Source organism: Mirounga angustirostris, unplaced genomic scaffold (assembly GCF_029215605.1).
Source record: "Mirounga angustirostris isolate CCGP_5_RB_7025 unplaced genomic scaffold, mMirAng1.0.hap1 SCAF_7, whole genome shotgun sequence".
NCBI classification, from domain to species: Eukaryota; Metazoa; Chordata; class Mammalia; order Carnivora; family Phocidae; genus Mirounga; species Mirounga angustirostris.
In genome coordinates, this window is record NW_026991715.1 from 37,689,956 (window position 1) to 37,707,841 (window position 17,886).

The 17,886-nt window shown below is 36.9% G+C and overlaps 1 protein-coding gene across 4 annotated transcripts in view; it reads right to left on the reverse strand.

Annotated features, from left to right (window-relative positions):
- Nucleotides 1-52: 52 nt before the first annotated feature.
- Nucleotides 53-17,886, reverse strand: part of YIPF5 (Yip1 domain family member 5) — a 29,952-nt gene continuing 12,118 nt past the window's right edge. For all 4 annotated transcript variants that reach the window (XM_045894627.3, XM_045894620.3, XM_045894636.3 and 1 more), the window contains one exon: nt 53-17,732. In XM_045894627.3, coding sequence (XP_045750583.1) covers nt 17,570-17,732 — 163 coding nt within the window. In that variant the 3' untranslated portion in view covers nt 53-17,569. The remainder of the gene's footprint in view (nt 17,733-17,886) is intronic.

Genomic DNA, 17,886 nt, shown 5'->3' on the forward strand with positions numbered 1-17,886 from the left:
ACCTGCACTAACCGACTGATGAATAGCCCACACACATTTTTTTGGTAAACAGATGGCATGATGGGCACGGGCAGTGGCTTTGGCACTAAATGGTGCTGAACTTGTTCAACTGGGAAGTTAGTTAATCCATGGACCTCACTGGTTTGGATACTCCAATATTCCACAGAGATTCTTGCTTCTGGCCGTATGAGACTAAGCCCCTGTCCCCGCATCCCAAGGGAGTTGGTCTGCTGAGGTTTTGGGAGGAAATGCGTCTGGCAGATGAAGGTGACATGGTATTCCACAGCCATGTGGACACACAACCATGATTCAAAACGCAGCTGCGTGACCTATGATGTTCTACATGAAGAGTTCTACAGGTTTTAGATCATAGTATATCTATAACAGAGTTAGTTAAATACATGATATTTAGAAAAAATATTATCAAAGTTGTATTTAGAGGGGTTGTTCTGTGGCCCGATGGATAGGAGATGGAAAGGTATTGGCTCCCAAGATACCAATTAGGGAAGTATTGTAAGAATTCAGGGCAATTGCTATGATCATTGCCATGGCAATTTCTTTGCCAACATCAGCTCTTCCACGTGCCTATCACAAAGCCTGTAGACTAATATGCTTTGGTTGAATAAATGTTTATGTAAACCTGGATGATTATTCACAGTACAGTAGAGGAAGGAGGCACAGCAGAGACATGAAAGAATACAGAAGACTTCCCTCGTGCATGGATGTAAGAAGCTGGGGAGAGAGGACATCAAATGAAGCTGACTCTACAGCTTGTTCATCACTGGAATGGCTGTGAGAGAAAGATGGAGATGGAGAAGAACAGGGAGGGGGGAACTGTGGATTGTGCAGAGGCAGCCTGTTAGAGCCGAGGAGAGAGGAAGGGAGAAGATGAGTTCCAATCACTGTGCCTATGTTGGGTTCGAGTTTATTGACAAGGGTACATCTTAAAGAAATGTCCAGCAGGCAGTTAATGATAGGGATTTGAGCATGGGTGAGGGGCTAGTGTTTTGGATATAGTTTTGGTTATCTCTAACAGGGAAGCAAGAGTTCGATCTGTAAGAGCAAATAAACTGCCTTGGAGAGCAGGATGTAATGACAGACAACTGAGGGCCCAGAATTGAGTTCTGAGGAGCAGTCCCTATTTCAAAAAGTGTTGGGAACACTAGAGAAACTTGCAGGGCATAAGCTTCTCCAATTGCCAGTTGAACCCGTCTTTACTAAAGGTCAGGTGAAATTACTTGACATTTTAAATGCAGACTATATGGAGAGTTGTTCAAAGTCAGATATGAAGTGGAAAATCCTTCTGAGATACACAGAGGGAATAAAATATCCCCATCTTTCAGGTGTGCTCTGTTTTAAAATTCTTAAAAGCAACAAAAATCCAGGTACTTCAATTAAAAAGTTTGCAGCTGAAGTTTGCTTTCATTCTAGCCCATTTGAGTGTACTTCTCTCGTTCTATTTTTGCTTTGTCTCTGCTTTGTAAAGAGGTTGTTTAAACCTGTGCATCAAATTCTCACAAAGCAACCCAGCCACTAAGGGAAAATCAAAAAGGAAGTACAGGGCATTTATAACAGCTTTGCTGGGAATCAGTGGGAGGGGAAACCAAAGAATGCTGCCCAGATCAGTGACCCTTGAGCACTGGGAAAAGTTAATTGGCAAACCATGAAGGAACATAATGGGAGGGCCAAGAGTGGCTCAGGCAACCTTTTTAGGATGAAAGGACTAGACCTTTGGCAGTTACCATTTTTCATTTCCTTGCTTCCCAGTGGCCCTCCTTTTGTACATTAACAAAAGCAGTATCTTTCCAGATGTAATCAGACATCTAGGAACAAGGGACAGACTAGGGGAGCAGGAGAGCCCGATCGTTGCTTTGGGTAATGCTGAGGCACCATATAGCTTGTTGGAAGACATGTTGAAATAAACATGTGACTTTTACTGATGGCAGAGAAAACTGTTTCTCGTTTTCATCCTTTTTCAAGGGTGTGTATGTGTGTGCATTCTCATGTATGTGTGTTACTAGCATCAATTTGGATAGGTAAATGGAAACACGTAATTATTACATGGTGATGTAGGTGTGATGGAAACAATACACTTTTTACTAAGCAGATATCTCATGGAAGCAGGACCCAGGTGTTTCCTTTCTGAAGGCAACTCCCAACAATATTGAGCAGCACTGAAATCCACTGTTAACAATGAGAACACATTGATAGAAGAGCCCAGTGATTCTCAAATCAAATTCTTTAACTCTTATAACACTGTAGATTCAGCTCATTAAACTCCTGAAAAGGGGATAAATTAAAAAGCAATCATTTTAATTATCGTGTTTATGTCAAGTTTAGCCAACTGCTACAATATCACTTGGCTTGTTTTCCTGTAATTAATCCACTAAGTGTACAAAGAAAACAAATTACAACTATTTATAGCTCTGAAGCTAAGTGGAAATGAGATATTGCCCAAGTACTACTATGATAACTACAGGTTTGCTGACACTCCTTCAAATTATGCTTTAGGACTTTTAACTATTCATGTTATTCTTCAACTGTATTAACCTCCAGGAAACAAAGAAAATGCTAATAGTGCATTTCATCAAACTTATTTTCAGAGGTGCATACCAAGTTGAGTGACCAGGCACTTGTTTTGAGACAAAATGGATAAATCTCAGTAAGGAAATGTTAACTAATATGCAAATGCTGAGTGCATTTTAAGAAAAGTCTCTGCAGTGAGGTGCAAACACGATGTGACTCTATGAATCAATTCCACAGAATGAAAGCCATGGTCAAGGTCCCTCAGTCAGCAAAAGCAAGTGAAAATTGTGTGCAAGAACACTGGTCCACTGTTTAGCACAATATGTGCAAATTAGGTCCCAAGAAATTATACTCATAATTGTAAGAAAAAAATCGTCCAAGTTTCCTCGTGATATTGGGACACTATTACTATTGCTGAGACTACTACTGTCCGTAATAATATATTCTACATACTACCACCACCAGCTTTCATTTTACAAGGCACCATATTAAGTCCTAAGCATTCTTTTGCCCGATTAATCCACAGAGCATCGGATGCAGCTGCTATAGTTACCCCTGTCCCACAGATGAGACAAATGAACCTGAGAGAGGACATTCCCACAAGATTCCAGGGTTGGGGGGGTGGGTAGCTAGCTTCTGAGCTCTAACTGGTCGAATTAGAAAGCCTGGGCTCTTAACCACTGTATTTTCTCCTGACAAAGACGAATTTTAAACGTGGAGAGACTTTCGAAAACAGTTGAACTAGTCTTCTCTTGGTCTTGGTGTGAACAGGCCAGCTCTCTGCTTCAGGGCATCTGGCTTGAGCCCTGGCTTTCCCCCAACCACAGGTTAACATAGCCAGTGCATGAGCATATAGCCAGGCTTGTTATTTTAAAAATAGTGCCCTGACTGTGTGTAGCTCTTTGGGTTTTGTAAAACCATCTCACATAAATGGTCTTTTTGGATCCTCGAGTTCAGTGAAGTGGGCAGAGACATCATTTTTATCTTCATTTCATAGGGAGCATAAAATTTAACTTTCCTGAAAGCTATATGATGGGTTAGGGGCAGAGCCAGAGGTAGAATCTGTTTCCTTCCTTCCTTCCTTCTCTTTTTCTTTTTTCTTTCTTACCTTCCTTTTCTTTTTCTTTCTTTTCTTTCTTTCCTTCCTTCCTTTCCCCTTCCTTCCTTCCTTTCTCCTTCCTCCCTCCCTCCCTTCCTTCCTTCCCTTCCTTCCTTTCTTTCTTCCTTCCTTCCTCCCTCCTCCTCCTCCCTTCCTTCCTCCCTTCTTTCCTTTCTCCTTTTTCTTTCTTCCTTTCCTTCTTTCTTTCTTTTTCTTTCTTTTTCTTTCTTCCTCTCTCTCTCTTTCTCTCTTTCTTTCTTCCCTTCTCCCAAACACTATCCACTTTTACCTGGCCCTTCCATGTGCGGGAACACATACAAAGCATACACATAACTGCATATACAACATAACCACAGCGCCCAAAGGAATTCTCCAGGAGGCTGCTCAATAAAGTAATAACACCTGGGAGGGTCAGAGCTTCATGCTCTCACATAATCTAGAATTTAGAACTAGAAGCACACATCTCTAGTTCATTTCAGAACTGAACCCAAATTCCCTAATCCAAACCTCAGAGATAGCTCAGCTTCTGATTTGTTGTCCTTAAAAAAAAGCCCTTTGGGAGACGAGGCAAAATTTTAATTCATCTATCAGTTCAGTGTCATGCATATGATTTATTTTTTCTAGTTTCCCTTTAGGATTGCAAATAAATTATAAGGCAGCATGAATTCTTTTCAAATGTCACCATCCTTTCAAGATTACATAACTACTCTCTCGGTCAAATTGTGGCTATACTCATTTTTAGCTGTGCAACAAATGGGCAAATACTTTGAATCTTTAAAATAATCTAAAGCAGTGATAATAATAATACCGACCTCATTGGATGTGATCTTTAAAGGAGACACGAAAGTGACACGTCTGGCAGGGGGTCTGCACATGGTATGCAACAAGTACCTTTTAGCTGTTGATTTCACACCAAAACACATTTTTAAATACACACTTGATGCCAGGTACGCATATAGTGATTATGCTTTTGTTGATTTGTTTTATATTAAAGTTGAAGTTAATCGGATTTATTGCCTATTAAATGCATCAATCAAATGGGAACTGGTATCATCAATTAACTTGTATCTTTCTTAATAAAGGATCTAAGGTGCTAGACCCATGATGACACAATCTCTGCCCTGGATGAATTTACTCAGGCTTTCCCTTTACTTTCAAGTTCGCTTTGTTAGAATCTCCTTAGCTTGTGAGCTCCTTGAAGGCAGAGGTAGGTGTTTTCATTTGTAACTCTCAGAATCTACCACATACTAGCCATTCAGTAAACACCTGTTGAACACCGATTTGATGCCAGGAAACTAAAACCCATTTACCTATTAAAAGAATGCATAACAGTTTTGAGATTCCTACTGCATTGGGTCAATAACAGCACCTTTATGTCTCTAGGATTTAAATTCTACTTTTGAGCATGTACTGCTTTATTCTATTCTGAATAGCTCTTACAACACACACACACACCCCAAAGGGAAAGAGATAAAATATGAGAAAAATAAAGAGAGAAATACGGAGAGAAAAAATGGAAGAGGACAAAAAAATGAATTAATAAATTTCACTTTTTACCTTTCATAGAATACCCTTCAGTATTATATGGGTTTTTTTTTTAATATGTCCATTTACAATTTATATAATTAAAAAAAATGTAGAGAGTTGATGATTTCTGTATGAAAACATTTTTTTTTTTGTATGAAAACATTTCAATTAAAATGGTACCATAACTTGGGACCTGATTTGTTGATTGCAGCCATTATCCCTGAGATTACTGGAAATTTTAAAGCAGCAGAATAGTCAGAAGGGAAAGAACATGGCTTTGAAATTACACAGCAATAGCCCTACAGCAATCTGTATTACCTTGTCCAAGCTACTGAACCCCTGCACTTCCATTTCTTCCTGTTTAAAACAAAACTTAACATCGATCCCCCTATGAAAACTCTATGAGGGTTAAGAGCACAAGCTCTGGAGTTAGGCTCGAATGATGTCTCAGGGTAATCTCGTGTGAACTTCATTTTCCTTATAGATGAAACGTTGGTGGGAATATCTACCTGATCAGGGTTGTTAGGAGGAATAAACTAAATTAGATCATCAGGAAGAATTCCATTCCACACAATCGTAGACCTGTGTTATCAAAAATTGTACTCAATTATTATTATAGTTTTTATTTTGTCAAAAATTCTGTGGCAATTTTTCTTTTTTGATACTTATCCAGCAATACATACGCCATATATTATATATATGTGTTACACACACACAATATACATACTACCCTTGATTCCGCCTCTTGGCCTAGAGAGTCTAAAGTATTTATTATCTGGCCTTTTACAGGAGAAGTCTGGAGAGCTTCGGTTTAGGGGATCAGAAGTAACAGTATCCCAAGGCAGGGCTTCCTCTAACTCATGTATCTCATACTAATGAAGCCAATTCCATGTAGGTGAGAGCAGAGACACTGGCTAGAGGAGGGAGGAAAAGGTAGACACATTTTAAAGAAAGATTCCTATCTTTAAAGGCAGGGGAGGGGGTGCTCCTTTTTTCCTTCCATTCTTTTTCACACTAACCTAGAAAGTGCCTTATGGTTAGCTTCAGTGTCCCTTTTCTGGACCGACTGTTGGGGAAATGCTTATGAAACAACTGGTATCATATATGGGAAAAAACAAAATTGGATCCTTACTTCATATATACCGGTGGACTAAAAAAAAATTAAATGTGAAAAGCAAAACTTTAACATGCTTAGAAGAAAATACTGAGGCTGGTCTTAAGGCTTTGGGATAAGACAGACACAAGCCATGAGGGCAAACATGGAGCCCGAGCCCTACAGAGGTCCCTAGGCAAAACTTCGCGCACATGCACACAAGACAGGCATAGGACTGTTCATACACCAGTTTGTAAAAGCAAGCAACTGGAGACAAGCCTAATGTTCATAGTTTGATCAGTATACTGAAATATGTTAATGAAATACTACATACTAGCAAGTGGAGTTTCATGAAGTGCACATAGCTGTATCTCACAAACTCAGGAGTGAAAAAAGCAGGTTACAGAGGAAAAACAGGGTGATGTCATTTATGTAAAAATAAAAAAATCTGCTAGATAATCCTACATTGTTTAAGGACAGACACAACACATGCATAGTAAAAATGTAAAGGAAAGCTGAAAATGATAAGCCTAAAATTCAGAATATTAGTGACTCTCCTGGGAAGAGATGGGCTGCAATTAGAATATACACAGGGTATTTCAACTGTACTTAATGTTTTTACATCTCAATCTACAGGTAGAGTACACAGGTATTTATTATATTATACTTTTTATCTTATTCTATGTTACATACTCAAAGTATAAAAATCAATTTTATTAATAAAGAACCAAAAAAAAAAAAAAAAGCCCTCCTGTCCCTTTACTGGCTTTGACTTCTGAGAGCCACGCTGGGTTTTCCTGTACTTCCCATGTTGCTGAAATGGATGTAATTGCTGCCCTTAAGAGTAGCACAGCTTTTATTTTGTCCAAGACATTTTAGTGATTGAACTAAGGAAATGGCTACTGGATTTTTCGAGAAGAGTAATGCTATACCACAGGAGGCCAGTGCTAAAATAGATGGAAGTCCTGGATACCTTAGAGGGAATTAGATTATTTTTTTAAGATTGAGAGGGGCACTGATAAACCCCCCAAAAAAGGGATCACTCTAATGGTAGAGTAGCAAACTCTGGCCTATGGGTGATGTGCCTGTTTGATACTTTTTAATGCAATTAAATTAGAAGGACAAAATATTTAAAAGCTAAAAATTACATTAGGACTTATTAGGGCAAAACCATGTTTTCCTCCTACGGTATAGTTAAAACTTCTTCCGATCAATTCAAGAGCTCTGAAAAGAAGAGCATCTAGTCATTAATTCCCTCACTTAATAAAATACCTGTCCCAGGTGAAAAATGTGGTTTTTTTAAAAAGATATTCTATACATACTTCTATATATAATTTCATACAGTTAATAAAATTATAAAATAGATATATGTATTAAAAAAATATATATATATACACACACATATATATGGAACATTTTCCCAAGCCAATATATTTTTTTTGAATATGACTGAGATTTTATTACCAACTCAAAAGTTATATGCATATTATGTATTATATACATAAGTATATAACATATATAACAATATATATTATACACTGTATTTTAGAAGTGAAAGGCCTTAAATCTCATACAAATTCTTCATTTTATAGAGAGAAAATTAAAGTACAAAATGACATAATCAAGGCTTCACCAATTATTAGCAGGGCTAGTGGTAAGGTATGTATTTTCCACTCTCAGCTCACAGTTCAAAAGCATACACAAAAAAGTGCCAGGATTGTGATGCTCCATCACAGTGGTCATAAATTGGACTCAGCAGGGGATGACAGGAAGAACGTGGATGGGGACCTGTGAGGGGCTGCTGAGACGCTCTGAGGTCTGTTTCTTGATCCAGTCATGTGATTATGCTCATTTTGTGAAAATTTACTAGCTGGCTGGGGCACCTGGGTGGCTGTCGTTAAGCGTCTGCCTTCAGCCCAGGTCATGATCCCAGGGTCCTGGGATCGAGCCCTACATCAGGCTCCCTGCTCAGTGGGAAGCCTGCTTCTCCCTCTCACACTCCCCCTGCTTGTGTTCCCTCTCTCGCTGTGTCTCTGTCAAATAAATAAATAAAATCTTAAAAAAAAAATTCACTAGCTGGACACTTATATTCTGGTAAAATTTCTGCGTATGTCATAACACAATAAAAAATCCCCATAAAAAAAGCACACATGAAACATGTCATTCTTGGCCACACAAAAAGAAGTGCCAGGTGACCGTTTAGATACTTGTCACTAGGTGCATGAAACATGCAAGTCCTGGGCTGGGTTACACAATTAAAGAATTTGGGAAGGATCTAGAGAAGAGTCCAAGGGCAATCAGAAAAGAAAGTTAAGTTGTGAGTAAAAGCATTAAAGCAGAGAATATTTAAGCTTGTAAGAAGGAAGCCAAAAACAGGACTTTGTTCACAGTAGGAACTTAATAGTTTGGAGCTGCATTCAATGGGACAAGCTCATTGAGCAAGGCAGGGAAGCATTTCCCCAATGAACCAGGAAACCAGGAAAACTTCAAGCAAGGGCCTTATTTCTTCCCTCTATCACCTGCAAAAAGAGATCAAGAGTATTTTCCCCATCACTTAGAGAGGCAATATTACTTTTTTTGTTAAAGAACTGAGAATAGGCCACATAAAACTTTGACATGCACAACAAATGCTACAAATACATCTCATTTCTGAATCAGGGTCAACTAGAATTTGAATGAACTCGACACCAAAAGCATAGAGACAGAAAGGCAAGGATAGAAGCCGTACCCTCGGCAGTAGATACGTTTCTCTTAAAAACGTTGAAAAAGGGCACCTGGGTGGCTCAGTTGGTTAAGCGACTGCCTTCGGTTCAGGTCATGATCCTGGAGTCCCGGGATTGAGTCCTGCATCGGGCTCCCTGCTCGGCAGGGAGTCTGCTTCTCCCTCTGACCCTCCCCCCTCTCATGTGCTCTCTCTCTCTCTCATTCTCTCTCAAATAAATAAATAAAATCTTTTAAAAAAAATAAAAAAAATAAAAAAATAAAAAAACGTTGAAAAACTGCCTATTTTTTATAGTTCTGAAACTATTTCATCAGATCTGCTCTGAATCTCAATTTTATAATTGCCAATGTGGAAAAAATTATGTTTGGAGCAGTACCAGCAGCCAGAGCACACTGAGCATGGCAGAGGAAAGGGGCAGATGAAATGAAGAGAATTAGGATGGTACTGAATGGATACTGTCTTCCAGATCTTGGTCAGGGACCACAGGTTCCCTGCCCCAGTCTTAGAGGACCTGAGCCCATCTCCAATAAAGAAAGAGCAAGAAGACTGAAGCTCTAATTGCAGCATGAGCAATTTAAAGTAGTGAGGAAGAGAAATTTCCCAACCCTAGGGCTAAAATGAATTTGTGAGAGGTTCTGCAAAATGATTGTATCAGCAAGAATTGCCTTATGTAGTCTGGATGTTGAAAAACTGCTTTACATATGACTTTCTTGATAAAATTGATTTACAAAATTAACATACCTTGCTGCTGTTTGATTTACTTTTAGCACTCATGGCTTTTACACCAATAATGTAAATAGGCTGTATTCTGATACACTAAAAATTTTATATCATTGTTCATATAACATAAGTAGAAAAATTTCCTAGTACATGTTAGCACAATCTCTCCAACCTTCCCCCTGCTGATTCTCTTAGGGCCTCAGAGTCCCTGCTATCACCTTCAATTCAGTCTTGACTTTGATGCTCTCAGCTGAGCTCTGGTTCTGCCTCTAGGGGGGATCCAGGTTAAGACAGAGGTTCCATGGTTTGTTCATAAATGATTCTCTCTTATTTTTGTGATATGAATAAAAACAAAGTCAGTACAACTCATGTCAGATATTAAATTCTATTTTTGGTTCACAGTAGATGATCAAGGAGAGCCATATTTAAACAACATTCCTCTCATTGTAGATGCAGTTTAATCTTTTATTAAACCATATAAGTGATTGAATTTTTTATAGAAAAAGCCAAAACCAAAAAAAAAAAAAAAAAAAAAAAAAGCCAAAGCCATGTTATCCCAGGAAGATTGTGACCTAGACCAGTCAGAATAAAATAGTCTGAAGAGATGGTAAAAACTGAGCCTGGGTTAAGCATGACCTTGTGACAGACCTAGACATGCAAGGAGTATCTGAATTGGCATTTAAACTGGAAGATGCTGTTCAATAGGACTGCTCATGCAGTGATAAATATGTGCCACATTTAAACAGTTCAGAAACAGTTTTTTTTTTTTTTTTTTTAAAGTGCATTAAAAAAGCAAGGCATAGGGCACCTGGGTGGCTCAGTCAGTTAAGCATCTGCCTTTGGCTCAGGTCATGATCCCAGGGTCCTGGGATGGAGCCCGCATCGGGCTCCCTGCTCAGTGGGAAGCCTGCTTCTCCCTCTCCCTGTTGCTCCCCCTGCTTGTGCTCACACTCTTTATGTCAAATAAATAAAATCTTTAAAAAAAAAAGCAAGCTATAAAATACCATAAATACAACACCAAAGCAAAATATACCCTCTAAACAAACAACTCCATGCAAACAAAAAACAAGCAAAAGGAAAGCATTTTAAATCATTTTATTAAGTAATTCAACTCTTAAAGCTCAAGAAAAATTGATATAACAAACTGATTTCTGCAGATGTCTGAAGTAGAGATGTTGATTTTAGTCTTTATAACTGCTATCATGATAAAATTCAACTCCTGGGAATTGAAACAGGAACAAATTGGGTGACAAGGCCTAGCTTGAGCAGAGTCACTGTCAGATCATACCATATATTTGATATTCTCTCTAAAGATGAGTACTGATATAACTAAAGCACAATTGAGTTAAATGGTAGGGATGTTCTGAAATGAGTAAATTAGATGAGCACGAAGATCCACTGAAGGAGAAATTAAAATGGGCACATTTCAGAACTTTAAAAAAAAAAAAAAGCTATGTAAAAACAGTGACCTTAAAATGACACTGTCAGACTGACTCTTCTAAATGGGCAAGAAAAAAAAAGGCAGCTCATTTTGAATGAAGTCTTCCCTTCTAATGTAGGAATAATTTGAAGTGTGGGCGGGACATGATACTTTTACCAGTGTTCACATTCCACTCCTTAAGAGTAGTATAAAAATGCTGAGGTAATAGAGAATCACAGAGCAATGCTTGTACAAACATAGATGTGACTTGCATGCTTCAACAAATCAAAAACTAGACTCATACTAAACAGAACTATTGGGGAATAAAATTATTGAAATTTTCAGAATTTAAATTCTGCATGTAAGTAATTATTAACCTGAGCACTATAAAAAGCAAATATGGCACTGTAATAATGGAAGAAGCCAGTACCAATGCAGCACTATTTAAAATGGTTAAAAACCGTACAAAGATCCCAGCTGTCTGACAACAGGGGACTGCTGAAGTAAATTAAATTCTGGTCATTTAATAAAACGGTATCCAGTCAGGAAAAAGAATGAAGAAAATTTCAATGTTCAACATATATGATGCCCACAATAGATTGCGAAGTTAAAAAAAAAATGACCTTGAAAACATTATGCTAAGTGAAAGAAACCAGAAACAAAAGGCCACATTTTATGCTTCTCTTCTTAGGAAATGTCCAGAATAAGCAAACCCAGAGACAGAAAATAACTACTGGTTGCCAGAGTATGGAAGGTGGGAAAGTGAAAAGTGTGGGGATTCTTTGTGAGGTGATGGAAATATTTTGAAATTAGAGAGTGATGATGGTTGCACATTGTGAATATAGTAAAACCACCAAATTAATAAAATGGATTTCATTATAGGATTTTAATAAAAATTTTAAAAAAGAGGAGTGCGCATGTATGTATTCATGTGGAACAAGGCACTGGGGGTACAAGGTGGGGAGGAGAGGACACCTGTGTGTGTGGTCTGCTAAAACGCAAACCAATCAATCTGAAGGGAGTTAGGTGGGGAGGGAAATTTGAAGAGGGTGGCAATCTCTCTTCCTTGGTATCTCAATGTTTTTTCCTCTGGTCAAAAGTTCTTTATTGTTTTTTCCTCTATGAATATCTATCTTAGGATTCTTCTTCCTTCTTTTCTCTTGAACTCTAAATATACAGATGTTCTAGCAGTTTCCTCTACCTCCCATTCTCACCCTCCATACTAATAACGTATCATAAAATCTAACACGTTTTAAGGGTACCCTTTAATGATTTTAATAAACATACAGTTGTGCAACCAGGATCACTCAAAAAGCTCCCTCCTGCTCCTGAGCAATCAATTCCCACTTCTACCCCTAGACAACTACTAATTTGTTGTCCCTACAGATTTCTAGAAATTCATATAAATGGGTATGTGGTCTTTCCTATAATAGGGCTTTTTTTTCTTAGCATAATGTTTCTGAGGGTCATTCCTATTAAAACATCTTATCAATAAACCGCTGTTCCTTTCTATTGCCGTATAGAGGTATTACTCTTTATCGTAATGATGGCATGTAACAGGAAAAGGAAATAAAGATACTCCTATTTTGAAAAAAAACCATATAACATAGTAGGACTTTTAGGACCATTGGCTGCCTAAAGAAAGGACTATCAAGACCTATAGCATTATCAAAGATCACAAAACTGAAAACTGTAAGCAAATTTAACATGAAATTTTACAAGGACTTTTGAACTATATTTACCTGAAGAAAAAAATGAAATAACCATATTGCTTTCTCTACTTTTAAGATAATCAGACTAAGCCAAGTAGGTATATAAATTTTTAAGTATCTTAAATGTATCTACTGAGCATTTCATTGTCTTCTCATTTTTAAAATTCTTTTTGTGCTGCTCGTGTTGAAAAGCTATTTTAAACACCTTAATGCATAATTAATCACCCCACATGCTATCAGATTTAGTGGTAGTTTCAGAAATAAACCAAATTTATATATGCAAGGTAAGCCTAATCAGTTAGGCTCACACAAAACGTAATATCCGATTTTCAGAACCTAATGTGCTGAAGAAAGTATCTGTGCTTTTAAATTAGGAGAACAGCTCTGTATTTAATTAGTCCTCATTTGAGTATGTAATCATTTTAATTTATTTGCACAAACACAGGACACTGTGCTCCATCAGCAGATAATGTTCTTCATTAATCAAAGTAGGAACTTGGTGCACAAGGGCAGAAGTATTCCTATCTTGATGCAAAAATCCTAACTGCACACTACTAGATTTCTTTCTTCAGTTTGCATACTCACAGTTCTGAGATATACATTTGGTAATATAAAACATTTTTAACTAAATACTCTGCCAATCCCTAGAAATCGATAATTTAATACTTAACGTTTTATATTACCTACTGCCCAGTTATGAATATTTAGTTATTAATGAACAAAAGCAGCTTAATGAAATTCAAGTAATAGCTATACTAAAATTCAAATTTCAATAATTTGGATGGTGGCAGAGCAGAGTTAAAAATCAATTATTTCTTCATTGGTGGTATAAAATAGTAGTAGCACAGATTGTAGAGAGTGGTGATTAGGACAGGCTTTACTCAGGCTGTTTGAAAGTAAACTCTGTATTCTTGACAAGCTAATGATAGATCATTCTTATCTATTCATAAAAGCACATGATCCAATGTTTCCTTACGGGATTCACAATAAACCTTGGTATCTTGTTATTGCCATTCCTTCCCCCAAATCCTAAATACATCGTAAGAAGAAAAATGAATCTCCCATTAATCACTGTAACTCTCTGAAAAAGTACTTTGTTTTTGCCAAATTTTAAATGTTTCATTCTTACAGTTCCTATTTTGAAACAAGCATATCATTAGATGAAATTGCTTAAGAAATCCTTTAAGCTTTCATTTCCAAATAAATTGGAATTTATAAAAATTGAGATCACTTGGTAACCAGTAGTTAGAATTTGACATGACATCACAAAATGAATCAGTGAATAGTTTGTGAGGATAGATTTAACTTGGAGCATTATTTGGGTAGAAGCCTGCTCTCACTAGAGTTTTGAAAACCCAATGCTATTCTTCATGCTATGATCTGTACCATTCTATATTTCTTGGAAAACTTTTGAAAATACTTTATGAAAGGCTGAACACCTTGTCATATATATACATACATACATGTATGTATATACATAAATATACATACATATATATATAAATAAAAATAAAATTTCTGCTACAGGGCAAGTTAAGCAAATTGTCTGAGTCATTACATTAGCTCTGCTCTATATGACAATAGGCAGATCTCCAAATGTGGTTCTGACTTCCCACAATTTTCCACAACTAGGTCAGAATACCCTATTGGGGGCGCCTGGGTGGCTCAGTTGGTTAAGCGACTGCCTTCGGCTCAGGTCATGATCCTGGAGTCTCTGGATCGAGTCCCGCATAGGGCTCCCTGCTCGGCAGGGAGTCTGCTTCATCCTCTGACCCTATCCCCTCTCATGTGTTCTCTCTCTCTCATTCTCTCTCTCTCAAATAAATAAAATCTTTAAAAAAAAAAAAAAAAGAATACCCTATTGGGTAAGATTTCAATTTCTATAGTTCTCCTTTTGCCCAAAGTTCTAAATTAATTCTTCCATTTACAAGGAAAAAAGTGTCTAATCTCAGAAAGGAAAGGCTCTTTTGTAGGTAACAAATACTATAAAAATAACTGTATAATTTGAGCTTCAGAGATAACTGTCCTTCCTAGATTTGGAGTATATTTGAGTTGAGCAACGCCCATTAAGGTTACAAATAAACTTGCAAAATGTCAAATGCGCAGTACTTAAATTCTACCCAAAATATGTCATTAGATACATTTCTTAAAATTCTCTTTGATTGGATGCGTAGTATGTGACAATAGGTAGCATTTTACGATTTATAGAATTTTGCACTATCTTTATAACAGTATCTGGAGAAAGAATGCCTATTCCTACAAGCCTAGTTATATAGCTCTTGAAAGCACCCACTGGTAAACATGGCAATATAACATGGTATTAAAAGTCATAAAATATACATTTATACCATACAAAAAAGCAACGGTCTGTCCTTGGCATAAAGGCATGCATAAATAAACAACACTCTAGCTTGAGTGAGAGAGCCTGAAAATCCATTCACAGTGAGTGTGTTACTCAGGAGCGATCACTAAGAGAGCTTGTAGCTATACTCCGTTATCTCTAGTATTTAATGGTACATATATGTTTTTGGTACAAAATGGGCCCTAAAAGCAAGCTAGATTAGATGCTCTTCCTGGAACTTCATTGTGGAAACAAAAATCTACTACAATGCCACAGAAAAAATTCACCACACATAACTTTTTGAAATAGTTTTTCAGCTTTTAAAGTATGCATAAATACAGCTACATACATTGTATTTTAAAGAAAATTTTTTTTTTAGAAGGGAAACTTTGGCTATACATGACTCTTCAGGTACCAAACTAAAACTAAGCTCTTGCATTAAACACAACTCTACTGTATAGCTGTTTTGACAGAGTAACTGCTTATATAAGATGGTTTTATACCTAATCACTTTGGAGTTAAATAAGACAACTAACAACAAAAATTTCTCAACATTGACTTAAATTAAAAATTATTATCTTGGGGATGGGAGAGGCAAAAAATAAGAAAACAATTTGGGGAATCTGGCTGAAGATTAATGGTCTAAAATCAACAGTGAGAAAATTTAATTCCCAAAGCATCACCTATCCTGTTCATTAGGAAAAACTGGATATTAACAGAAGGCACTCATATCTGCCTTAACAAGGTTAGTGTATTTATTTATTTATTAATTTTTTTTTTTTTGAGAGAGAGAATGAGAGACAGAGAGCATGAGAGGGAGGAGGGTCAGAGGGAGAAGCAGACTCCCCGCCGAGCAGGGAGCCCGATGTGGGACTCGATCCCGGGACTCCAGGAACATGACCTGAGCCAAATGCAGTCGCTTAACCAACTGAGCCACCCAGGCGCCCAGATTAGTGTATTTATAAAACTAAACTGAAAGAGGCAAAAAAGATACTACCCACGGATTACAATAAAAAATATTCTAAAACACTTTGGGGTAAGTTTGAAAACCCAGCCAGAAATGAATTATTACTGAGAGTATTCCTCCAGAAGATTAAGTATTAATGAAGAAAAACAAATTTACATGATTCCGGAGATTAGAAATCATGATCTTATAAGAAATATGTTTTATTAACTTAACCTTTTTGATTGAACACTACCTTTTAAAAACAACAATTAACATCAGTTTGGTGTTTTCTTAGTCTAAAATTCTCCTTTTTTAAAAAAGGCAACATTTTCCTCCCCACAAGGCACCTTTCTCATAAGTGTAACTGAGCTTGTCCAAAATCAGAGGCAGTTTTTTCAGAAAAAGCCAATGATCAAAATACAAGATACAGCATTTTCCTACAGATTCTCTGGCAAGAGAGCATGACATTAACCAAATAAATTTAATACAAGGAAATAATGTTGTAACTCAAATTGCCTTTCACTTAATCCTTTTTTTTTCTGATTTTTATACTAAATGATTTCTGTTCTTAAAACTTAGGATAAATCAGGAATACAAGTTAAAACCAGAACCTAGTTAAAGAAAATGTGATACCGAAAACAGCAAAAGTCAACTCAACAGCAGTTAAAACTGGGAAAATTTTAATTACTAAGCATCAAATGCATTTTACATTGATAACTGCAGTACTGAAATTGTGACATTTTAAATATTTTTCTCAAAAAAAGGTAGGAAATATGGAGATCCAACTATGAACATTAATGTGGCCAGTCTGGGTCACTATGGTTTAGTTAATGCTAATCTTAACAGGTGTTCACATTTCCTGTCTACAATAAAGTAGACTACGAACTTCTTGTCTCGTTGAATTTTAGCAAAAACTCCATGAGATAATTTAAAGGAATGTCAAATTTTGGAAGTGCAAACTCGTAAATTCTACTTTGGGATCACTTTTTGCTTCAAGTGCATCTAACTCGAGAATACAGGCAATTTTTCTTTCCTAATCCCTTGGAAAAATATTTCTGCAGTAAGTCTCGTGTCTTCTTAACTAAGGCTGGGCTGTTTCTAAGAAAGATTTTTAGCTCTGTGGTTAGTTTCCCACAGTTGGTAAAAATCTATTAAAAACATCTTAATGTAATTTGCCAGGAAAAAATTCGTTCTTCAAAGGCTGCAGGAACAGGAGAGAAATAGCACTTCTTATTCTTATGTGTATAAGCACAAACACTTAAAGCTAGTCATACTGCAGACAAATCCAACACAGTATTCAAAAGTTCTATAAAAATGAACAAAAGATACATGTTTACTTCCATTGCTCCAACAGTCAAATGTTAGGTCTGCATGAGAGTTGCACTGTAGCAGTTCGCTGGTCCAATTTAAGGGTTCAAAGTCCTTTTTGGCCCAATGATGTCCACATGCCAGATAAAGTCAGTTCAAAAAACAGAAATTAGGGCAAAGACTCCATATAACAAAGCACAAGGATATGCTACTAGAAGTTGCTGTCCTTCCATGGCTAATGCAGAAATAAAAATTTTGGACGCAGAAAAACTACACCATCCAATAATTCCAGCAGTGAGAATGATTCCTACCATTCCTCTGTAACCGACAAGGAAAAAGGGGAGGGGGAAAAGGCAGTAGATGAGATTAGTTATGTAAGAATATAACAACAACCAATTCTAAAGAAAGGCATTTTAAATCCACATTGTACACATCTGCAGAAAAGATCAAGATTTTTTTTCAAATGTTAAAA